The sequence below is a fragment of the Ochotona princeps genome, chromosome 8, assembly GCF_030435755.1.
Source record: "Ochotona princeps isolate mOchPri1 chromosome 8, mOchPri1.hap1, whole genome shotgun sequence".
NCBI lineage: Eukaryota > Metazoa > Chordata > Mammalia > Lagomorpha > Ochotonidae > Ochotona > Ochotona princeps.
In genome coordinates, this window is record NC_080839.1 from 64,802,376 (window position 1) to 64,824,643 (window position 22,268).

The 22,268-nt window shown below is 46.3% G+C and overlaps 1 protein-coding gene across 1 annotated transcript in view; it reads left to right on the forward strand.

Annotated features, from left to right (window-relative positions):
* Positions 1-22,268, forward strand: part of DTNB (dystrobrevin beta) — a 231,820-nt gene that overhangs the window by 11,515 nt on the left and 198,037 nt on the right. The window contains exon 2 of the mRNA XM_058668190.1: positions 14,590-14,657. Coding sequence (XP_058524173.1) covers positions 14,591-14,657 — 67 coding nt within the window. The 5' untranslated portion in view covers position 14,590. The remainder of the gene's footprint in view (positions 1-14,589; positions 14,658-22,268) is intronic.

The window sequence follows — 22,268 nt, forward strand, 5'->3', positions numbered from 1 at the left end:
CACACTATTTTTCAAGATTTATTTTATTGATTTGAAAGGTAGAGTTAGAGAGAGAGAGGGAAATGTCTTCTACCTGCTGGTTCATTTCTTGGATGGCAGCGATGGCTGTGGCTGGACCAGGCCAGAGCCGGGAGCCAGGAACTTCTTGGTTTTTCACATGGATGCAAGACCCAACAAGTAGAGCACTTGGCATGCTGGCATTGCAGGTGGTGGCTTAGCCTATTAAATGCCACAGCACTGCCCTGTACTGCATAACTTTCTGTAACCCCTTTGTGTATATTACAATTTGTATGAATGCCCCAGGGTTGATTCCAGCACCATTTGTGAAAAATTCAGTGAAATACACAATGTGCCCAAACGCTCCAGTGATATTACAAATGGATGGACCAGGCGCACTTGAAAAGGTTGCATTTCCCCATTGGGTTGCCTTGGCAATGTTGTGGAAGATCAGTTGACCTTAAGCATAAGGGTTTCTGGCCGCCCCCTGCGTCCTGTTGCTCCCTATGGCCGTCCTTGGGCCAGTACTGCACTATCTTGTTCCCCGTGGCTTTGTGCTGAGCTTTAATGCATCCATAGGTCTGATTGGCCATGGTCTGGTGGAGGATTTTGGCGTCTACATTCATAAGCAGTGGCTGGCGGTGTTCTGGTTTGTGCTGTTTTGGTTTGGGTTAGGCATCTGAGCGATGCTGACCAGAGTCAGCCAGGAATATTTGCTTGTCTTTCATGTTCTTTTTTTTTTTTTTAAAGATTTATTCATTTTATTACAGCCAGATATACACAGAGGAGGAGAGACAGAGAGGAAGATCTTCTGTCCAATGATTCACTCCCCAAGTGAGCCGCAACGGGCCGATGTGCGCCGATCCGAAGCCAGGAACCTGGAACCTCTTCCAGGTCTCCCACTTGGGTGCAGGGTCCCAATGCATTGGGCCGTCCTCAACTGCTTTCCCAGGCCACAAGCAGGGAGCTGGATGGGAAGTGGAGCTGCCGGGATTAGAACCGGCACCCATATGGGATCCCGGGGCATTCAAGGTGAGGACTTTTAGCCGTTAGGCCACGCCGCCGGGCCCGTCTTTCATGTTCTTGAAGACTGCTCACAGAATTGGGTCTGGAGATTCTGATCACAGAAGGTTTTGTAAAACTACAAATCAATTTCTTTCTGCTCTGACAAGTTACAGTAATTTACAGGTTTTGAAGAATTGGTAGGTTTTGTTCAAATTGTTGTATTTATGTGTATAGGATAGAATTGTTCGAAGCTTTCTCATAATATTTGTTTTATGAATTTATTAAGATTGAGTTATTTGAAAGGGAGAGAGAGAGAGAGAGAGAGAGATCGATCTTCTATCTGCTTGTTTACTTTCCAAATGGCTGCAATGGCTGGGGCCAGGCGGAGCTTCAAGCTCCATCCACGTTTGCCACATTGATGGCAGGGCCCAAGCACTTGGGCTGTCTTCTGTTGCTTTCCCAGGTGCATTAGCAGGGAGCTGGATCAGAAGTAGAGAGGCTGGGACTCGAACTGCCACTCCTTTGCAGTGTAGGCATTGCAGGTGGTGGCTGATCCTGTGCACCACAGTACCAGCCCCAGGATTTCTTTTAATGTTCATAAGTTTTGTAAGGATATCCCCTCTTGGCCCGGCGGCGTGGCCTAGCGGCTAAAGTCCTCACCTTGAACGCCCCGGGATCCCATATGGGCGCCGGTTCTAATCCCGGCAGCTCCACTTCCCATCCAGCTCCCTGCTTGTGGCCTGGGAAGGCAGTTGAGGACGGCCCAATGCATTGGGGACCCTGCACCAGAAGAGGTTGCAGGTTCCCGGCTTCGGATTGGCGCGCACTGGCCGTTGCGGTTTACTTGGGGAGTGAATCATCGGAGGGAAGATCTTCCTCTCTGTCTCTCCTCCTCTGTGTATATCTGACTTTGTGATAAAATAAATAAATCTTTAATAAAAAAAGGATATCCCCTCTTTAATTAGTAATACTGGTAATTCATGCCTTCTTGTTCTTTGTCTTGCTAGTGGTTTATCATTGTTATTGATCTTTTCAAAGAATTAACTTTAGGTTTCATTGATTTGTCTGTTATAGTCAGTTCTAGCTCAAACCCATTATGGTCAGATAATGCACTTTGTATGATTTCAGCTCTTTTGAATTTGTTGATGTTTGCTTCTGGTCAAGGATGCAGTCTGTGTTGGCCCTGGAAACAAGGTGTGATTCTGGCCAGGAGGTGGTGCGTCCCACACACGTTTGTCTGGTGCCTATTGCTAACGGTCCTGTGTAGTCCTACATGCTAGTCACTACCTCTCCCCCACCTTTTGTAGCCAGGCTGTTCCATACGTTTGTGATACAGCTGGGTAGCTTTGGCACGATCTGTATTTCATCCTGGGTTTTTAACAGATTTGCATAGGTTATCGTTTGCTCTTCATTGTTGTACAAGTCTGTCAGTGTTGGTGCCATGTGTCCACCATTATGCAATAGCTTCACTGCTTTCAACATTCCTCTGTGTGTCACCTTCTCAGGCCTCCCCCGTTTCTCCAAACCCCTGGCAGTCACTGATTGCTTTCCTAGAGAGTCGTGGAATTGAAATCACACAACATATTGCCTTTCAGACTGCCTTTTTTTCATGTAGCAATACGCATTAAAGCTTCCTCCATGTCTTTCCATGACTTGGTACTTCATTCTTTTGTTATTGAACAGTATTTCCATATATGGAAGTACTGCACTTTGTTTATATAATCACCTATTGGAAGATACTAGCCGAGTGGTTCAGATGCCTGCCTCCCACGTCAGAGTACCTGGGTTCAATTCCCTGCACAGACTCCTGACTCCAGCCTCCTGCTGTTCCCAAAGGAGGCAGCAGTGATGGCTCCTGTCTCTCACATGGGAGATGGGAGTTGACCCAGGGCCCAGCCCTGGTCATTGCAGGTATTTGTGCAATGAACCTGTGGATGGGGGCTCTTTCTCTGACTCTCAATAACAAAACGGAACACAATAAAGCTGGTGGAAGCATTCAGCTGCAGGTTTTGTGTGCGAATGAATTTGCAGTGCAGTTGGTTGAATGTGGCGCTCAATGTCATACAAGTACCCAGTCATATGGTAAGACGGTAGTAAGAAACTGCTGGTGGTCTCAGCATGGCTGACTGTGCTTTCTGGCCTATGGCTCTGCTCCTCTCCTCAGCATTTGCTATTTTTGGACGTTAGCCATTCCAGTAGGTATGTAGTGATATCTTTTTTGTTTGTTTTAATTTGCAATTTCCTAATAGCAAACAATGCAAACAATGTTGAACATCTTTTTATGTGCTTATTTATAATCTGTGTATCTTATTTGGGGAGCATCTTTGCAGAGCGTGGATCATTTTTTTAATTGGACTGTTTTACTGAATTTTAAGAATCTGTTTAATAGGATAGGATATACATCTTTCATCAGTCATTAATAGGAAGCTTGGTCTTAAAGTGACACTGATATGACATGCTGTCATTGCTGTACCACAGTGCTGATTCATTTTTAAAATTTTAATCAGGTTTTTAAAATAAAGTTTTGTTTGTTTATTTGGAAGGCATAGTGATAGGGAGGGAGGGAAAAGGGAAGGAAAAGAAGGAAGGAAGAAATGAAGTGGAGATTGAGAGATGTTAAGAGATTTTTTGTGTGTCCTGATTTATTCCCCAAATGCCTGGAACAACTGGGGACCAGACCAGGACAAAACCAACAGCCAGGAGCTTCATCTGGGCCTCCCATGTGGATGGCAGGGGACCCAGCATGTGGGCCTTCTTCTGTTGCTTTCTCAGGAGCATTAGCAGGAAGCTGGATGGGAAGTGGATGTGGCACTTGATGCCAAGCACTCCGATACAGGATACAGGCATCCCAGGCAGCAGTTTCACTGGCCCACCGCAAGATGTGTGTGTTTTTGTTTGTTTTGTTTTGTTTTTTAGATATTTATTTTTATCGGAAAGACAGGTTTACAGATAGAAGGAGCTACAGAGAGAAAGACCTTCCATCCTCTGGTTCACCTCCCAAGTGGCCACAATGGCCAGAGCTGAGCCGATCTGAAGCCAGGAGTCAAGAATTTCCTCCGGGTCTCCCATGTGGGTACATTAAGCAGTCAGCTGCAGTAAATTCTGGACTCAGCCCTTTTAGAGTTAAGAAACTTTACCTTTATTTTCTTGACCAGTGTTGGGGGTCTTCATGCCATGTGGGTGAAGACCCGGCTCTGGTTCTGTGGACTTGGTCAGTCAGTGACTGGGCCTCACTGAAGACCAGTAAAGTCTGAGTAAATTCCCCACATGAGTCTTTGTGTCCTGTCCACAGAGGGAACTGGAGGGAGGAGGGCGTGGAAAGCCCTGAGACCATGGAGGCCCTGGAATTTCATTTGTGATGAATGTACACAGAGATTCTGGCACTTGAAATGGGGAAAAAAAACAGACTGGATGTGGGAGCAATGACCAGGAAGGAAATGGCAGGGTTTGAAAGGAGAGTTTGCCTGTGAAGGGCATGAGAGAGGGGTGCCGGTTATCTCTGCCAGGAAAAGGCAGAGTGCCAGCAGTCCCAGGCGGAGGGAAGTGTTGACCTCCAAGGTTACACGAGAACGACAAGGGTGTGTAATCACTAAGGTAATCAGACTGACTCCTTGCTTTGCGCAGCTGTTCAGAGCACAGACAGCGAGGTGCAGGCGTGTGCACACGCAGAGCCCCAGGGAGGGTGAGTCACGCTGGTCATCTGGGTTTGCATGTATGCTGGTAATATGGATTTTATGGTGTCTCAGTGAGAAGCTTGGCTGAGATGAAAAGGCTTCGCGTTTCTGGAGTTTCTATGTGCAAGCATTTTGTTTTGGAGGTCATCCCAGGGAAATTCAGCAGGGGCTTGTGGGTGGGGGTAGGGCAGTGAGGTAGGAGAGAGCAAATAAAGGCCCAGTGATCAGGGACAGCGCTGGTGGGGCGCCCGCTGGTGGGGGGCCCGGGCTTCCTCCTGCTGGGAGCCTTTCCGGCCAGTGCACACACAGGTCTCAGAGCTGTTCTTAGAAGGCTCTGGTCAGCAATGTATTTCCATGGAGATTGCTCTGGTTTAAAAAGAAAAGGACAATGAACAGGCACTGTCCGCCCCTGCTGGAGGTCTTGGTGAGCTTGAGGGGTGGAGGAAGGTCCAGCCATATGGTCCTAGCTAGCCTCTCATCATTCAGCATTTTTTGAGTGGTAATTCTAGGAAATCCTAAGCAGGTGAGTGGGGAAGTGAGTGAGGGAAGAGGAAGTAGTCAGGACAGGTCTTGCTACCCTTCTCTGTGGGCAAACACCTCATCCCCAGGAGCACAGGGGAGCCCAGAGTCTGCTAATGCCCATGACAGAGGACCAGGCTCAAGGATGGCAAGCTCCCTGGGCCTACCCCATAGTGCCCTGGACATAGTAAGTCCCCAGGAAAAGCAGCACCAGCCGCTGGAAAGTGGTCTACCACATGTTCCAGTGATGTAGGTGACTGGATAAAGGCCAGGCCTGCCACTCCTGTGAAGTCAGCAGGTGCCGTTGTGGCTTTTCCTTAGTGCCGGACTGGTGTGCTGGTCAGCACACATAGGGGATTTGGTGGTGGAAGATTAGTCTGTTGAGCCATTGGCATTGGTCCCCTGGGTGATTTTTTTCTTTCTTTCTTTCTTTCTTTTTTTTTTTTTTTAAGATTTATTTGGTAGGCAGAGTTGCAGAGAGAGAGAATCTTCCATCCATTGGTTCACTCCCCAAGTCACTGCAGCAGCTGGAGCTAATTCAAGGTTGGAGCCAAGAGCTTCTTGCAGGTCTCATACATGAATAGCAGAGGCTCTAACACTTGACCCATCTTATGCTGCATTCCCAGGCCAGAGCAGGGAGCTGAATTGGAACTGGAGCAGATGGAACACAAACTAGTGCCCATAAGGGATGCCCCATTGCAGGTGGTGTCTTAACGTGCTAGGCCACAATGCTGGCCCGTGGCCTGGCTGGTTGTTTGCTGTGGGGCCTATAGTATGCATTGTAGATTGGTTAGCAACGTCTCTGATCTCTGTGAATTAGATGCCAATAGCACCTTGCTACCTGTGGCAACCAGTAGCATCTCCAGATGTTGACAGATGCCACTGGGGGGAGAGAGGGCATGGGACAGTTGTCCCTGTTCAGTTTCTGAAGAGGGTTTTGCCGTGACACCAGCTCAGTCACTCTAGTGTTTCATGAGCAGGAGCCAGCTTGCCCTGGAACAATTCCAGTACTGTTGATGTAAGGGCAGGGGGCCTGTGGGATCAGATGGCCAGCTGGTGTGGGCTTATCTCTTGGTTCTAAAGCCACTGGGCAGGCCAGAGAAGTCTTTGTCTCCTCTGAGTTTGTTTTCTCACTTGTAAAACAAGCATTACCTCTACCTTGTGGGTTTACAAGGGTTAACTTGAGGATGGCAGACATGTCCTCGTTGGGGGAACCCTACCTCTTGCCAGTAATGGTCTTTCCCACCCATGAATGAGAAAGCTCTGTATTTCTCTCTCTGATGCCTTTTATTCGAGTTTTGTAGTTTTCTTTATGTAGATCTTACCTGTATTTTGTCAAATGTGTATATGAATACTTTATGAGTGTTCATGTGAATCCTTGTGGGTTTTAAATATAAACTCCCACTTGTTGCTGGACTGCAGAAAGGTAGTTGAGTTTTATATGTTAAGCTTCTGTCCTGCAACCTTGCTAGAACAGCTCGCTAACCGCAGGTGTTTTGCGTGTTTCTTTGCAATTTTCTGCAGTCCCATCATCCATGAGTGAACTGCTTGGTCCTTCTCAGTCTGTGTGCCTTCCACTTCCTTGTCCCTTCACATTCTTGACCCGCGTCGTTTTCCTGTCCTAGCTGCTGCCACATCTGCTCTCATCGTGAGAGAATGCAGGAGGAGAGGTGACAGAGCTGGTCCTGCACCCACTGTGCTGTGCTCTTTCAGCCTCTGGGGTTTGCTCATGTTGGGGTCCTGGGTGGAAGGTGTTTAGACTGGGGATATAAAAGGGAAAAGGGGGTAAGCTTCCTCCTCCCTCATCCCCATTGTGTAGTACTGTGGATTCTGTGCTCATGTTTTCACCCTGTTGGACCTGCTGGTACTTGCCCTCAGATGCCTCAGGTCTCCAGCAGGCATGCTGTGGAGGCCTGAAGGTGTTCACGGTGTGCCAGGCAGGTTGGCGTGCATGTGCCCTGTCCTGCCAGGATCAAGAAGGCCCCGGAGCTGTGCTGTTGTATTTCACATCGGTCAGGCTGATCCCGTGGGGCTGAATGAGGACACCAGTGTCTTTTGGTCAGGGGCCTTCCAAGTGCCCACCATGGGGTAGCAGTGGGGTCAGGTAAAGGTAACTCCAGGACCATGAGGCCCATGTTAGGAGGCTGCTTCCTCGCTGGCCTTCTGACCGACAGGTCTGCAGCATCCTTTCCTAAGCCAACTACAGCAACCTCTTTCTCTTTCAAAAAAATTTTAGGGCCTAGCGCAATAGCCTAGCGACTAAATCCTTGCCTAGCTTGCCTGGGATCCCATATGGGCACCAGTTTGTGTCCTGTCTGCTCCACTTCCCATCCAGCTCCCTGCCTGGGAAAGCAGTATAGGATGGTCCAAAGTCTTGGGACGCTACACCTGCATGGGAGGTTCTGAGGAAGCTTCTGGCTCCTGGCTTCAGATCAGCTCGGTTCTGGCTGTTGTGGTCACTTGGGGAGTGAATCAGCAGAAGGAAGATCTTTCTCTGCATCTCTCATTCTTCCTGTGAATCTGATTTTCCAATAAAATAAAATAAAATATTATTTGCTTATTTAAAAATCAGTGTTATAGAGAAATCTTCCTAAATGACTGCAACCACCCTGACCAGGTTGAAGCCAGGAGCCAGGAGCTCCATCTGGGCCTCCCACATAGGTGGCAGGAGTCAAAGTGTTTGGACCATCTGCTGTTACCTTCCCAGGCTGTTGTCAGGGAAACAGAGCAAAAACAGAGCAGCTGGAACTGGAAGTGGCAGTCAGGGAGTGGCTTAACCCACTGCACTAGAACACCACTCACTGATACACACATTTAAAGATTTGAAAACTAAGTAGAAACATAAACTATATCCAGTTTTCTAAAAGGTGCCAGGCAACACAGTGACAGGTTAAAGCTTGAGAAGAAAAAAAAGTCTTATGTTTTCATTTTCTAGTCTGCTGGTCATCATTCATGTATATACATGATGGTTAAGTAGTTGTTACTGCAACATAAAAAAAATTCTATTTCAGTTTTGTCGGTTGCCTCTAAACATGCAGGAAGGGATGTTGCTTTGGCTTTGTGATTATTCTAGAAGACTTGATTCTAGTCTGCTGTATGCTGTAGCTCCTTGTTTTCAGCAGTTTGACATGCTGTGACACAGTGCAGACATGAGGGAGCAGCTCCCTGGCTGATTCCTGAGGCGTTTCCAGGAATGTTGACATCTGGTCCCCCGCTGCTGCCCATATATTCCCACAGTTGCTTTCAGTCTCACTTGGGCATTAGTTTCTAAAATCAGTGGGTAAGAGAAAATTCTAGTACTGATAGAAATAACTAGGAATTTCCTGAGGAGATGTGGTCCCATAGGTAAGTCTGGTACCACCAGTTTTTTTGTTCTCATTGGGACTTTGGTTACTTTTGTTTTTTTCCAAGATTTATTTGGAAGGCAGCTAACAGAGAGAGAAAGGGGTGAGGGGCAGAACAAGATTGATCTTCCATCCCGCTGGTTCATTTCCCAGATGGCCTCAGTGGCCTGAGCTGGGTCAAGTTGAAGCCAGGGACTTCTGGCTCTTCCACAGGGGTACATGCATCCAAGCACTTGGGCCATCTTTCCTGCTTCTTTCTCAGGCACAGTAGAAGGGAGCTGGATTGGAAGTGGAATAACGGATCTTGAACCAGGGCTCATATGGGATGCTGGCAGTACAGGCAGCTGTTTAATTTGTGTACCATAGGGCCAGCCCCTGGTTACTTTTTTTTTGTTGTTAAGATTTACTTAGTTTTATTGGAGAGACAGATTCATGGAGAAAAGGAGACAGACAGAGAGAGAGAGAGAGAGATCTTCCATCCACTGGTGCACTTCCCACATGACTGTAATAGCTGGAGCTGAGCTGCTCTGAAGCTAAGGAACCGAGAGCCTTCTTTGGGTTTTCCACGTGAGTGCAAGGTCCCAAAGCTTTGGGCCGTCCTCTACTGCTTTCCCAGGCCACAAGCCACAGGCTGGGAATTGGAACAGCCAGGACACAAACTGGTGCCCATCTGGAATGCTGGTGATGTCAGGCAGGGGATGAGTCTATTGAGCCATTGCACTGGCCCTGTGGTTACTTTATTGGAACATCGGATGAACACTTGGCTTTTTTTTAGGGCCTATGTTTTCATTTAAAAATCTTTTAAAGCAATTCATGTGTGAGTGAGAAAATACACACTGCTCCGCTTCCCCAAGCAGTGGGTGAAGCCCAGAGCTGGGAGTTGGCTGGGGGGCGGGGGGCATCTGCTTCACCTGCAGCTCCCCAGATGTGTTTGAGCAGAAGCTGGAATTGGGAACGGAACCAGGACTCCAACCTAGGCATGTCCATTTGGGATGCAGGTGCCTTCATTTCTAGGCTAAATGCCTGTCCCCAAGGGTCGAGAGTTTTGAATAAAGAGAATTAGAAGTCCCTTACCCAGCTGTTCTTTGTCCACTCTGAGGCCAGAGTGGACAGGTGGAGCCTCCCTTTCTTCCTCTCACTCTCCCAGGGCAGGGGATGCTGTTGGGTAACCGTCTCTTTTATGTCGGTATCTCTGTCAGCTGAGAGCAGCCTGCACATGGCTGAGTCTGTGCCAGCTAAATGTGATGTGACCCTGTCCTTTGGTATTTTAAATCATTCTCATGTCATTTTTTTATGTGTGGTTTGATCCAGGTTTATAATAAATGCATTATTTCAAGATACCATCATGTTATCAATTTTGGAAATTCAGTTTTTCTGGGGTGTCCATTTTGTGTTTTATTAATTTTGGAGAATTCTAGTAGCCAGATGTGCCTGGTGTTGCAAAATTCATTCTTACTGCTGTAGCTCAGATTGGCGAGATTTTTCTTAAAGAATCATGGTAAGTCTTTCAGACTTTTGGACCAAATAGCACGGAAAGCAGGCAAGACCATGAATACATAGATGGGTGTGACTGTGCACCAATAAAAATTTATTTGCAAAAACAGGTGGCAAGTTGGATCCAATCCAAGCAAGGTAGTTCGGTTACTCCTGTTTACCAGGCTCTGAGATGAGGTGCTGCCATAGCTGCCAGGGGGCAGCTGTGAATGCAGAATTGGCCTCTAGCCAGGTTCTCTGCTGTGGGATGTGGAAGCTGAATGGCTGCCCAGACACCTGCTTCCTCCCTGTGCCTTGTCCTACTGGGTACCCCAGCACCCTAGGAACAGCTTTTGAATTATCTTTGTGTGTGTGATTAAGGACTTCTGGTACCAACTGCTGTTTTTTTCACTCTGGGACATTGTTGTTGTTTTTAGAGTTTTGCTATTTCTGGTTGCTTTTGATTGACTTTACATTTAAAATTCTTCTGTTTGGGGGCAGATTGCTAAGTAACTGTTACAAAGCTTGAAGCCTCCTGGATGACATCTTCATGATTTAGGAGAGGTCCAGCCCTTGCTGATCAGAGTATGATTTCAGAATGTTAAGGAATGTGTGCATTTTCTATTTTCTTTAGGGATATAACTAACTTTTTTTGTATTTTTAAATTTTGCTTCTTTTTATTATTATTATTATATGATACAGTTCCATAGACCCTGGGATTTCCCTTATCCCCTCCCCAATTTCCTCCCCCCTCACTGAGTTGCCCTATATCATTACTATAGTATAGTTCTTCCCACACAGTCCTATGTCCATCATTGTGGGAATGGACAATGGCAGAGAGTCCAACATCCTATTGTCAAGATATAGTAAACAGTTTCATTGGGAGTTCTTCTTTAGTCTGGAAGTAGAGATGCATACTACATTGTATCCTCACATCTGGATATGATAGTCTCCATTACACAGTTACTGTACATCCCCTTAAATGAAAAGCCACAATACAAAATCACCAACAGGAAGAAAAAAGAAACCAAAAACACCATGGAGCCAAATAGCATGCTGCCGGATGACCAGTGTGTCACTGAAGAAATGTAAAAGAAAATCAAGAGCCTTCTTGAAGAAGATGATGCCACTGTATGATCTATGAGTCATTGAAGAATTCAAATAGAAGAAAGTGTTTTGAACAGATGAAACCAACAAAAAATATCAAAATCCATGAGATATAGTTTCTGCTGATCTTTGTTGGTGAAATGTGTCTCCTTTAGGCAACAAATGGATGGGTTTTGTTTTTTAATCCAGTCTAGTAAGGTATGACATTTCATTGATGAGTTTAAGCCATTTACATTCAGGGTTAATATGAATGCATGGCAATTTGGTCCTGTCATTTTAGCAATGGGTTGTTCATTGATTTAGTCTTCTGTTGTTTTACTGGGATGTTCTTCACATTTGCCTTTGGTTTTGGTGGGTGCTATTTTTAGAATCTGGAATATGTCACTCTGTTCTCTCTTCTGGCCTGTAGAGTTTCCTGTGAGAGGTCTCCTGTGAGTTTTTTTTTTTAAAGATTTATTCATTTTATTACAAAGTCAGATATACAGAGAGGAGGAGAGACAGAAAGGAAGATCGTCCGATGTTTCACTCCCCAAGTGAGCCGCAATGGCCGGTGCACGCCGATCCGGAGCCGGGAACCTGGAACCTCTTCCGGGTCTCCCACGCAGGTGCAGGGTCCCAATGCCTTGGGCCGTCCTTGACTGCTTTCCCAGGCCACAAGCAGGGAGCTGGATGGGAAGTGGAGCTGCCGGGATTAGAACTGGCGCCCATATGGGATCCCGGGGCGTTCAAGGTAAGGACTTTAGCCACTAGGCCACGCCGCCGGGCCCCTCCTGTGAGTTTAATTGGCTTTTCTTTATATGTCAGTTGATTTTTTTTCACGTTCACATTTAAGTATCTTTTCCTTATGTTCGATTGAAGAGAGCTTGATTATCATGTGTCGTGGTGAAGATCGCTTTTGTTCAACCCTGTTGGGAGTTCTGCGACCTTCCTGAATGTTGTTTCCCAATTCTTTCTCTAGGTTAGGGAAATTTTCCCTTATTATTTCATTGAATACACCATCCCAGCTTCTCTTTCTGTAGCTTCTGGGACTCCCGTAACTCTTGACCTTTTAATAGTGTCTTTAAGTTCTTGAATGCTTTTTTAGCTTGATCCAGCTCTGCTTCCAGATTTTTGTTTATTTCCCCCTGGTGACAGGAAATATCTTCTAATTTTGAGATTCTTTCTTCTGCCTGATTCATTCTATTTTGGAGACTCTCCATTGTACTTTTAATTTGCGCCACTATATTCTTCATTTCTGATATATCAGCTTTCATTTGATTCATTTCCAGTATGACATATTCCTTAAATTACTTGAATGCCTGCTTTATGTGTTTCTTGTTGATAAGAAGCTTTATAACAAGTGTTTTGAATTCTGTATCCTCCAGCTTCTCGATGTCTTTTTCAGTTAACTCTGAGGTTGGCAAAGGCTTTTGCTCCTTTGCAGAGGTGTCTTCACTAATATTCATTGTGCCTTTGTCTCTTCTTTTGCTCTTGGTCATTGTACTTCAGGTTATCAGATTCTTCTCCTTGGGGCAGGTTTCTAAGCTGTGTTACCCACAGGTATACAGTTCGATTTTACTTATTGTGGTTGGTACACAGCTCCTTGTTTGCAGTCATTTGTGCCACTCCCTCCAGTGAGTTCCAGGTCTAGGTTCTTTTTTTGTTGTATTTTTTTTTTAAACTTTTTCCGTTTTTTATTATATGTGTGATAATCATAGGTTCTTACTTAGGTTTCCACCGTGGCTTCCATAGCCCCAGCTCCTGGCTTACCACTCTCCACCTCCTGGGATGCTATGCTGAGGCTGTTCTGTTGTCTGCACAGCCTTTCTCCCACTTGCAGTTGGAACAGGTCCCAGGATTAGGCAGACACCAGGTGTCCTGTATAGCTAGGTTGTTGGTGTTGGTGACTTTGCGGGGACCTGTTTGTGTTGGTGATGTTGCTGGAACCTGTAGGTCTGAGGGCTATGCAGACCTATTTTCACCCATATGATGCCAAAGTTGGTATTATTTTCCTGTGGGACCAGTGCAATGCACTGAACTCAGTGAGTTCTTGCTGAGCTCAGTGCATGCGCAGCTCACTGTTGTTTCTTTGGGTCTCCTGTGTGGGTGCTACAAGCAGGGAGTTGGATGGAAAGTGGAGTAGCCTGGACATGAACTGGTGTAAGGTGGGGATTTAGCCACTAGGCCATTATGCCAGGCCCTAAAACTAATCTTTTTAAAACCATGCAGCTTTAATAGGTTTGTAGTTTGTGTAGTCACCATTGAGTTTGTGATTCTGCAGTTCTTGAAAAATGATTTGTAACACTTTAATATACTTGGAGAAATTATTTGATTTATGCTATTTCTCTAGTTTTTTCTGTCATAGAATAATAAGAACTTCTGTTTATGTAATGGAGTATTTGTGTTCTGACTCTCTAGGCATAACGATTTGAAAATATGCACGTAAAAGAACAGTGGATGAGACACTGAATGAATGACCTGAGATTCTATGTTAATCATTTCTGTTGTGGTTTTCCCAGTCTCTGTTTCCTGTCCTTTAAAACAAGGACATACAGGTGTTCCAACACATAGGATTTTTGTGAGGACTCAGTGAGATAATGCGTGTGACAGGTTTCTGACACAGTGACAGCCTAGGCTGAGTCGGTCAGTTTAAAATACTATTTCCATGTGGTAGAAAAGTTACATGTAGGAGCTCTTTGGGTCCAGGGATGAATGCCTGTTTTATTGAATGTGAAAACAGGAGGGTAGGCCGTGGAATGGAATGGATTAGGCTGCTGCTTGGGACTCCTGCATGCCATTCTGGAGAGCCTGGTTGGAGTCCTGGCTGTGCCTTGTGTCTGATTCACTGTCCTGCTGATCATATACTCTGAGGCACAGCTTGTGGTGGCCCAAGTAGGAGGGTTCTCACCACCCATGTGGGAGACCTGGCTGGAGCTTCAGGCTCTTGGCTTCAGTCTGTCCCAGCCACAGCCATGGCAGTTATATGGGGAGTAAACTGGTGATGGAAGATTTCTCTTTCTCTGTGTCTGTCCTCCTCTTTCTGTCACTCCACCTTTCAGATAAATCTTTAGGTATATCTATTCTGTAAGCTAGCATTTTTATATTCTTTGTTGCCACCTTTCATTGTGTTTATCTCCTAACATTTAGTTGTGTGTGTGTGTATCCACATAAATAGGAGTGGTAAGGGAATTGTGTCCCAGTCAACCCAGGACTCTGCCGAGAAAGAAATCCAAGTTAGAAATGGCTCCATGTTTTCAACACCGGAAGTAAACGTACAAGCTCATTCAAGTACTGCGTTTTTGCTATTTCAAAAGGTGTCAGATAAAGGAACTGTGGATGGTCTTCTTGTGTATCTTCTGTATCTTATGATGGTGTCTTAAAAGGGTATGTCCCACCTGGTTACCTGCGTGCCTGTTCCCAATAGAGTGGTGCACATTTGGTTGCATTGTCAAGTTCTGTGAGGTTCACCCTTTGTCTCCTTTTGTCTCCAGGATGATTGAGGAAAGTGGGAACAAGCGGAAAAGCATGGCGGAGAAGAGGCAGCTGTTCATAGAGATGCGTGAGTCTGGTTGCTCCCGGGGTCCTGAGGCAGGATGTGGGGGTGCTTTTTTTTTTTTTCTGTGTCAGACATAGCCTGGGGCCACTAAAAGCTGTGTGTTACAGGCTTTCAAAAGGGAAAAATCATGGAATAGCTCAAGCTAGAGCCTGTTGATATACCTAAATTTAAGAAATTATTTGCAAAAGGTTCATTTATTCTTATTTGAAAGGCAGAATTAGAGAAAAGGCGAGGCATTTGTTGTTTCACTCCATAAATGGCAACAATGGCTGGAGCTCAGCCAGGCTAGAGACAAGTGCCAGGAGATTCTTCTGGGTCTCCCACATAGGTGCCTGCGCCCAAGGACTTGGGCTATGCTTCGTTGCTTTCCCAGGCCATCAGCAGGGAGTCAGGTAGCTATATGGGATGCGTGCACTGTATACAGAGGCTTAGCCTGCCATGGCATGGCACTGTCCCCATACTTTTTTTCTTTTAATTTTAACATTTATTACAAAGGTTAGGGGGTGATAGCTCCATGTGGCTGTCCTATTCTGATTAGGATGTGGGAGGGGGGAGGAGACAGTGGGTGTGATAAATGTTTCAATTTTCCCACCTGTGTCCATGTCTCCATAATGTTTAAATTTTGTCTACTTGGAAGTACCCTAGTGGGGAAAGGGAACAGGGAGGATAATTGTTTTTTTGTTAATCTGTTCATTCATCTCCCAAAAGTCTACAGCAGCCAGGGCTGGGCTAGGCTGAGGCCAGGAGCCCTGAACTTCATCTGGGTCTCCCATATGGTTAGAGGAGTCCCTGCTCACTGAATGCCCTGCTGCCGCATGCACCTCACACACGTGAGGCCATTCCTGCTCACTGCCTCTGGGATGCAGAGTCTGGGAGATGGTGGGGAGTGTGGCTGCCCAGGAGGAATAAACTACAGCTGAGGGCTCTGCTGCCCGAAGCCCTGCTCTTCTATTTCTGCAGCGTCACTCCAGACTGGCAAGGTTGCCTTCTCCGTCAGATACTCTGAAATCTTTTCTCCAGTCTTGTTGCTGGGATGTGTCAGCCAGGTATAGGTTTGGATTAGCCAATTGTAACTAACAATTTTTGCCAACTCTGTTACTAGTCTTAAAGGTTAGCAATTTTTCTTTAGCAATTTATTTATTTATTTTTATTGGTAAGTCAGCTATACAGAGAGAAGAGACAGAGAGGAAGATCTTTTGTCCACTGATTCACTCCCCAAGTGGCTGCAGTGGCTGGAGCTGAGACAATCTGAAGCCAGGAGCCAGGAGTTTCTTCCGCATCTCCCACGTGGGGGCAGGATCCCAAGACTGTGGGCTGTCCTCCACTGCTTTCCCAGGCCATAAGCAGGGAACTGGATGGGAAGTGGGGCTTCTAGGACACAAACTGGTGTCCATATGCGATCCCGGTGCATGCAAGGCAAGGCTATCATGCCAGCCCAGCTGATTTCTAATTACTTCGTTAGATCACTAAACCATTAATTAATTAATGTATTTTAAATATTTCAAAGGCAATTATATTATATAGAGAGACCGACAGAAAGAGATATATCTATCTTACATCTGATTCGTGTGTAGCAATGAACCAACCTAGCCATTGGTCTCTGCTAACATGGAACTCAGGAGGACACAGAAATGGAAGCAAGGAGGGCCTGGATGGCAGGAGCTGTGATGGGGCAGCCTGGTGGTCCCAGGGTACCTGGCAGGAGTGATGTCCCAGCTGTAGCAGCCTCTAATGTGGTGAAGGAGGTGCTGAGAACTGGCACTTAGGAAGACCTGGAACTCCAAGGGCTTGGCCCACCACATGCTCTGTGGAGCCCAGACTGACTGCAACTGAATGCGAGGTGGAATCCAACAGGTGTGCATGAGTCAGACCTCATGGCTGAAGTGGATCGTCCAGTGGTTTGTGGACCCTGGTTTCACTGTAAGGGTTTCTTGGGGCCCTTGTTGCAGATAAAGACTCCTGAGTCCTCCCTGGAGGTTGGTAGATCTGGGGTGGGATCTGGACTTCTGTGTGCTTAATGTGGTGCCCAGCCATGCTTATGATCAGGTGATGTTAATTAACCCTGGGCTATATTAGGTACTTAGAAGATGGGTCTGCTGGCCCTTACTATAGCCAACAGTACTTCGTATCCATTTGCCTCCTTCCATCACTGTATGCACACACACACATGCACAGGAATGCACACATGTACATATACACATACATGCATGTGCACATATACATGCATGCACACCCACACATACATATGTATATACACACATATCCACGCATACACTTGTGGTGGTTACATATCTTTCTTTTCCTTTTTACTTCCCCTAAATGCCTTTGAGGGTGGCCTGGCTTCCACATTTGTCATTGCCCCACTCCCCACCACAGCTGACACTATTCCCAGACACCAAAGGAGGCATTTGAGTCACTGTAGTCTCACCCAGGATTGCATTTTAAGATGCAGAATGGAAGCAGAGGTGCCCGTGGCTCGGGAGAGTTGTCTTGGGGCTGACATCTCAGAGGAGGAGTGTCTGAGAAGGGGCTGTGGAGTTCTGCGAGGCAGGGCTCTGAGCAGGTGTTTGTGTGCTGCTCCTGGGCCTCCCCTGTAGCCAGGGCGGGCCTCCCCTGTAGCCAGGGCGGGCCTCCCCTGTAGCCAGGGCGGGCCTCCCCTGTAGCCAGGGTGGGCTGTCTCAAGGAGCTTAAGCTTCGGACTCTGGCACATGCCGTCCTTCCACTTGTGTCTCCCTGCTTTGGGATCTGTGTGTGCTGCATAACATTCATACTGTTCCTACAGGGAGGGGAGCATCCCTTCCTTCGCCTCCTTTGCACCGGCACGCCTCTTGGGTGCCCACAAGTCTGTGTTGCTTCCGTTTGCCCACGAGCGTTAGGGGGCTCTGCAGCTGGGGCTTGAGTTCAGGCCTTGTGTTTAATTCATGCCTTTTGTGCTGTTGCATTTGTTCATTCTGTTTTTCCTTTTTTTTTTTTTTTTGTTTTAAGATTCATTTATTCATTTGGAAGTAGAGCAGCAGGGTCAGGAATAGACACCTATAGAGAAAGAGAGAGAGGGAGATTGATTTTTCCATCTGTTGATTCAGTCTCCAAATAGCTGCATTGGCTAGGCTTGGGCCAGGTGGAAGCCAGGAACAAGAACTCTATCCGTGTCTCCCATGTGGGTGTGGGGGCGGAGCAGCTAGACCATTATCATTTGCTGCTTTCCCAGGTACATTTGCAGGGAGCTTTTCAGAAGTGCAGCAGTTGGAACTTGAACTGGCACCCCTATGGGACACTGGTGTCACAGGCAGCAAATTAACCCACTATGCTGTAGCACTGGACCCATGTGCTTTTTCTTGAAAAGCTTCGCATTGAAATGATATTATACTGTATTTCTCAAGACAAAGTGATGGGTAATCATTTCTACCCCAGAAGCCCCCACAAGGTGCACAATTACACTTTATTTACTTACTAGGGGTGGGCTCCCTGTCCTATATGCTTGTGTGCCAGCCTAGTGTTTTATGGTCAGGGAAGCAGCCCGACCCTTAGGTTGGGGAACTGCTGGAAAACTGAAGGCTGCTTCACAGGCAGGGCCTGGGAGTCCTGCTTGAAACCAGGACAGGCAGCTGCTAACAGGCAGGTGGGCACACGGGCAGGTGTACTATGTAAGACACTTGGTTTTAAGTTATTTGAGAGACAAAGAGGAGACAGATAGTGTGCACGCGCACACACACACGGGTAGGGAGAGGAGAGGACAGGATGCCACTCCGCTGTTCCATTCCCTGAATGAGCCAGGGGCGGGAGCCGCAAGCCTGGCACTCAGTCCAGGTCTCTCCTGTGAGTGGGGGAACCCTATCACCTGGGGCATCCCTACCGCCTAGAGTCCACAACACCAGGAAGCTGGAGTCAGGAGAGCAAGCTGGGCATCAAACCCAGACATACCACAGGGGACACGGCTGACACACAGAAAGTTGGAAAGAGTGCTTGTGAAATATTGGCACAATTTCAATGGAAGTCTAAGGTTACTTAGTATGTCTCAACTGTTAGAAATGATTTGGGGACTTTTTTTTAAATTTATTTTATTGTGTTGTTGTTGACCATCTTTACATAGTTAATTACGGTTAAAAAAAAGGTTCAGGGGGTATAGGGAAGCGGGTAATACTATTATGTCCATATTGTTTCCATCATGTATCTGAGGTAAAGGGGGATATTGAGGGAGAAGCCCAACCCGGTTTCCCGCCCACCCCAAGTCCCAGATGTGGGGCATGCTCTGAGATATTTGCTCAAGTGGTTTTAATAGTTCTCCAGTTATGAATCGCTGCCAGTTTCGCTCGATGAGGTCGTCTACTGATTGATATGGTCCATCATAAAGTCTCCGTTTGCCCCATATTTTGCTGCCAACATATAGCTGAGATGAATGATTGACCTGTTCTGTCTTCTGTCTTTTCTTGGTTAGAGTTCTGAGTCCAGCAGTTTGATTGGGGAGATCTCCAAAGAAACTTTGAGGTATTCCCTGACCAGATTCTTGCATGTTCTAGCAAGCACAGGGCTCGGCACAGTCCATCACCCCATCAGCTGGTGGTTTCAATTGCTGTGTTGGTTCTGTTTTCAGTCCCGAGTTGCACTGGAACCAATGGGTGTTGCAGTCCAGTCTGGTCCTGCCCTCACATACTCGGCCCTTACATCAACCAGTGGGAGCTGCAGCCTAGTCGGGGCGACCCACAATAACCCCCACCAGGCCCGCCCCCTACCCTGTTTTGCCAGTATGTGTAGCAGTAGACCAGTCTGTCCCCCATCCCATTTGGCTCTTGTACTTGTCAGTGGGTATTAAAGCTTAGTTCCATCTAACTAACTCAACCATCCAGCCCTCACGGATGTTGTTGAGTGCCTCTCTGTCTAGCCACCCCAGCCCCCGTCCTAGTTTTCATGCCCTCCTGCGGGACTAGTGACCCGGGAAGGGGGAACCCACTTTTTCCCTCCCAGGTCTCTCTCAGTCCCGGTTTATGCACTCTTTGGGTGGTTCTGTGATTTGACTTGACAGAATTAGTCCCCAGTGCCAGCTTCTGCTATCTGATGCTGTGGCTAAGCCCAAACATCCCTCACCCACTCCAATTTATGCTTGCACCAGCAGGAATAATCAGCCCAGCCTGGCTTTTCCCTGATCTAGTCCACATGCAGCGCACAGGTGTTGCAGCCTTGCTTAGTCTGGTCTGTCCCCATCAATTTGGGGACTTTTTAAAATGACATTATGGCCAGGCGCCCTAGATTTTGGAATCTTGTGGCAACCTTCTGTTATCCGTACCTTCCCACCATGAGTTTAAAGGACTCTGGCACAGGTAAGCGAAATGACACTTTGTTCTTGCCCAGCATCTGTGACTTCAGTGAAACTTTTTTTAAGATTTATTCATTTTTATTAGAAAACCAGATACACAGAGAGAAGGAGAGATAGAGAGGAAGATCTTCTATCCACTGATAACACTTCGCAAGTGGCCACAATGGCCGGAGCTGTGCTGATCCTCAGCCAGGAGTCAGGAGCTTCTTCTGGGTCTTCCATAAGGGTGCAGGGTCCCAAGACGTTGGGCCATCCTTGTTCCAGACCACAAGCAGGGACTGGATGGGAAGTGGGATGACAGTTGGGATTTGAACTGGTGCCCATATGGGATTCCTGGTGTATGCTAGGCGAGGATTTATCCCCTAGGCTACTGTGCTGTGCCCTTCAGTGAAATTCTTTTCTGTACAGAGATCTCTGGCCAACAGGGCTGGAACACCTTGTCCCATTTTCCTAAGCTAATTTGCAGTGGAAGCGTGTGATATTTGCTGTATATGAAACCCAGATCTTAACACAAGCTGTATTAGAGAAAGAGCTGGCAGAGTTACACCAGGTGCACTGATCTCTTTTTTTTTCTTATAATTACTTCACCAGCACACTTGACTTAATGAATTGTGTTCATTAGATTTGTAACTTTTCTGTTTGCTAGTAGGAGTGGAAATTTCCTTGCCTAGATGTTTTTTTTAGCTGTTTTTTTCTTCAATATTTCCCATAATGTTTTTCATAGGAATAGGTTTCTCTGCGGAAAGGCTACTAGTAGTGATTTCATGACAGAGTATGTGTTAAAAGCCCTTCAGCATCTATCGGGACTTTTCAAAAGATTTGTTTTATTAATTTAATTGAAAGGGTTACAGAGAGAGATCTTCCAGTTGCTGGTTCATTCTCCTGGTGGTCTCAACAACCAGGGGCTGAAGGCAGGAGGTTTTTCTGGGTCTCCCACATGGGTCCAGGGGCTCAAGGACTTGGGTGGTCTTCTGCTGCCTTTCTAGGCTCATTAGTGGGGAGCTGGATTCTAAGTGGAGCAGCTGGAACTCGAACCAAGGCCCATATGGGATGCTGGCATTGCAGCTAGTGGCTTAACTTGATGCACCACAGCACTGGCTCCAGCATTTTTTTCTTTAAACAATTGGTTTGATTTTTGACTATTTAATGTGTTATTAAAAATATTTCATTTTGGATAGTAATAATAAGAAGCCAAATGAATAAAAGCTGTACTGAATAAATTTAGCAAAAACAGCATAAAACTTAAACTCTGAGAACTGTAAAACATTGTTAAATATAGACCTAAATAAGCAGAAAGATAGCCTGTGCCAAAAAAATTGCAGTTTGGCAGTATTCTCCGTATTTATCCATAGAGTGGTTATAAAAATCATGATTTTTTTTTTATCAGAAATGAATAGAATTAAAAAAGAGAAGTGGATGAACGTATCCTAAAAGTTACATGAAAATTCAGGCAACCCAGAATAACCAGAACAATCTTGAAAGAGAAGAGGGTTAGAGAGCAAATACTTTATGACTTGAAAATTTACTACCAGGTTATAATAATCTTGATTATGTGCCACTGGCATACAGACATAATCAGTGGGACAGAATGGAAAGGCTGGAGTTGAATCTGCATCTGTCATCAGTCTATTCTTTGGACAGGAGCACCATTCAGTGGAGGAAAGTAGAGACTTGGAAGTGGCTGGTGCCGGGACAGTGGAATCCACATCCAAAAGAATGAATGTGGACTCACAGCTCACACCACATAACGCATTCCTTCAAGTCGTAGACCTAAACCTAAGAGCCAAAACTAGAAACACTCTCTCTTGTTTTGTTTTGTTTTTTTAAATTAAGTGTTTCTTTAAAAAAAAAAGAGAGAGATTTGGGCCTGGCGGCGTGGCCTAGCGGCTAAAGTCCTCACCTTGAACACGCCGGGATCCCATATGGGCGCCGGTTCTAATCCCGGCAGCTCCACTTTCCATCCAGCTCCCTGCTTGTGGCCTGGGAAAGCAGTCGAGGACGGCCCAATGCTTTGGGACCCTGCACCCGCGTGGGAGACCTGGAAGAGGTTCCTGGTTCCTGGCTTTGGATCGGCGCACACCGACCCCCTGCGGCTCACTTGGGGAGTGAATCATCAGCAGATGGAAGATCTTCCTCTCTGACTCTCCTCCTCTGTATATCTGACTTTGTAATAAAAATAAATCTTAAAAAAAAAGAGATTTATTTATTTTTTCTTGAAAAGTCAGATATACAGAGAGGAGAAGAGACAGAGAAGATATTCCATCTGCTCATTCACTCCTCAAGTGGCTGCACTGGCCGGAGCT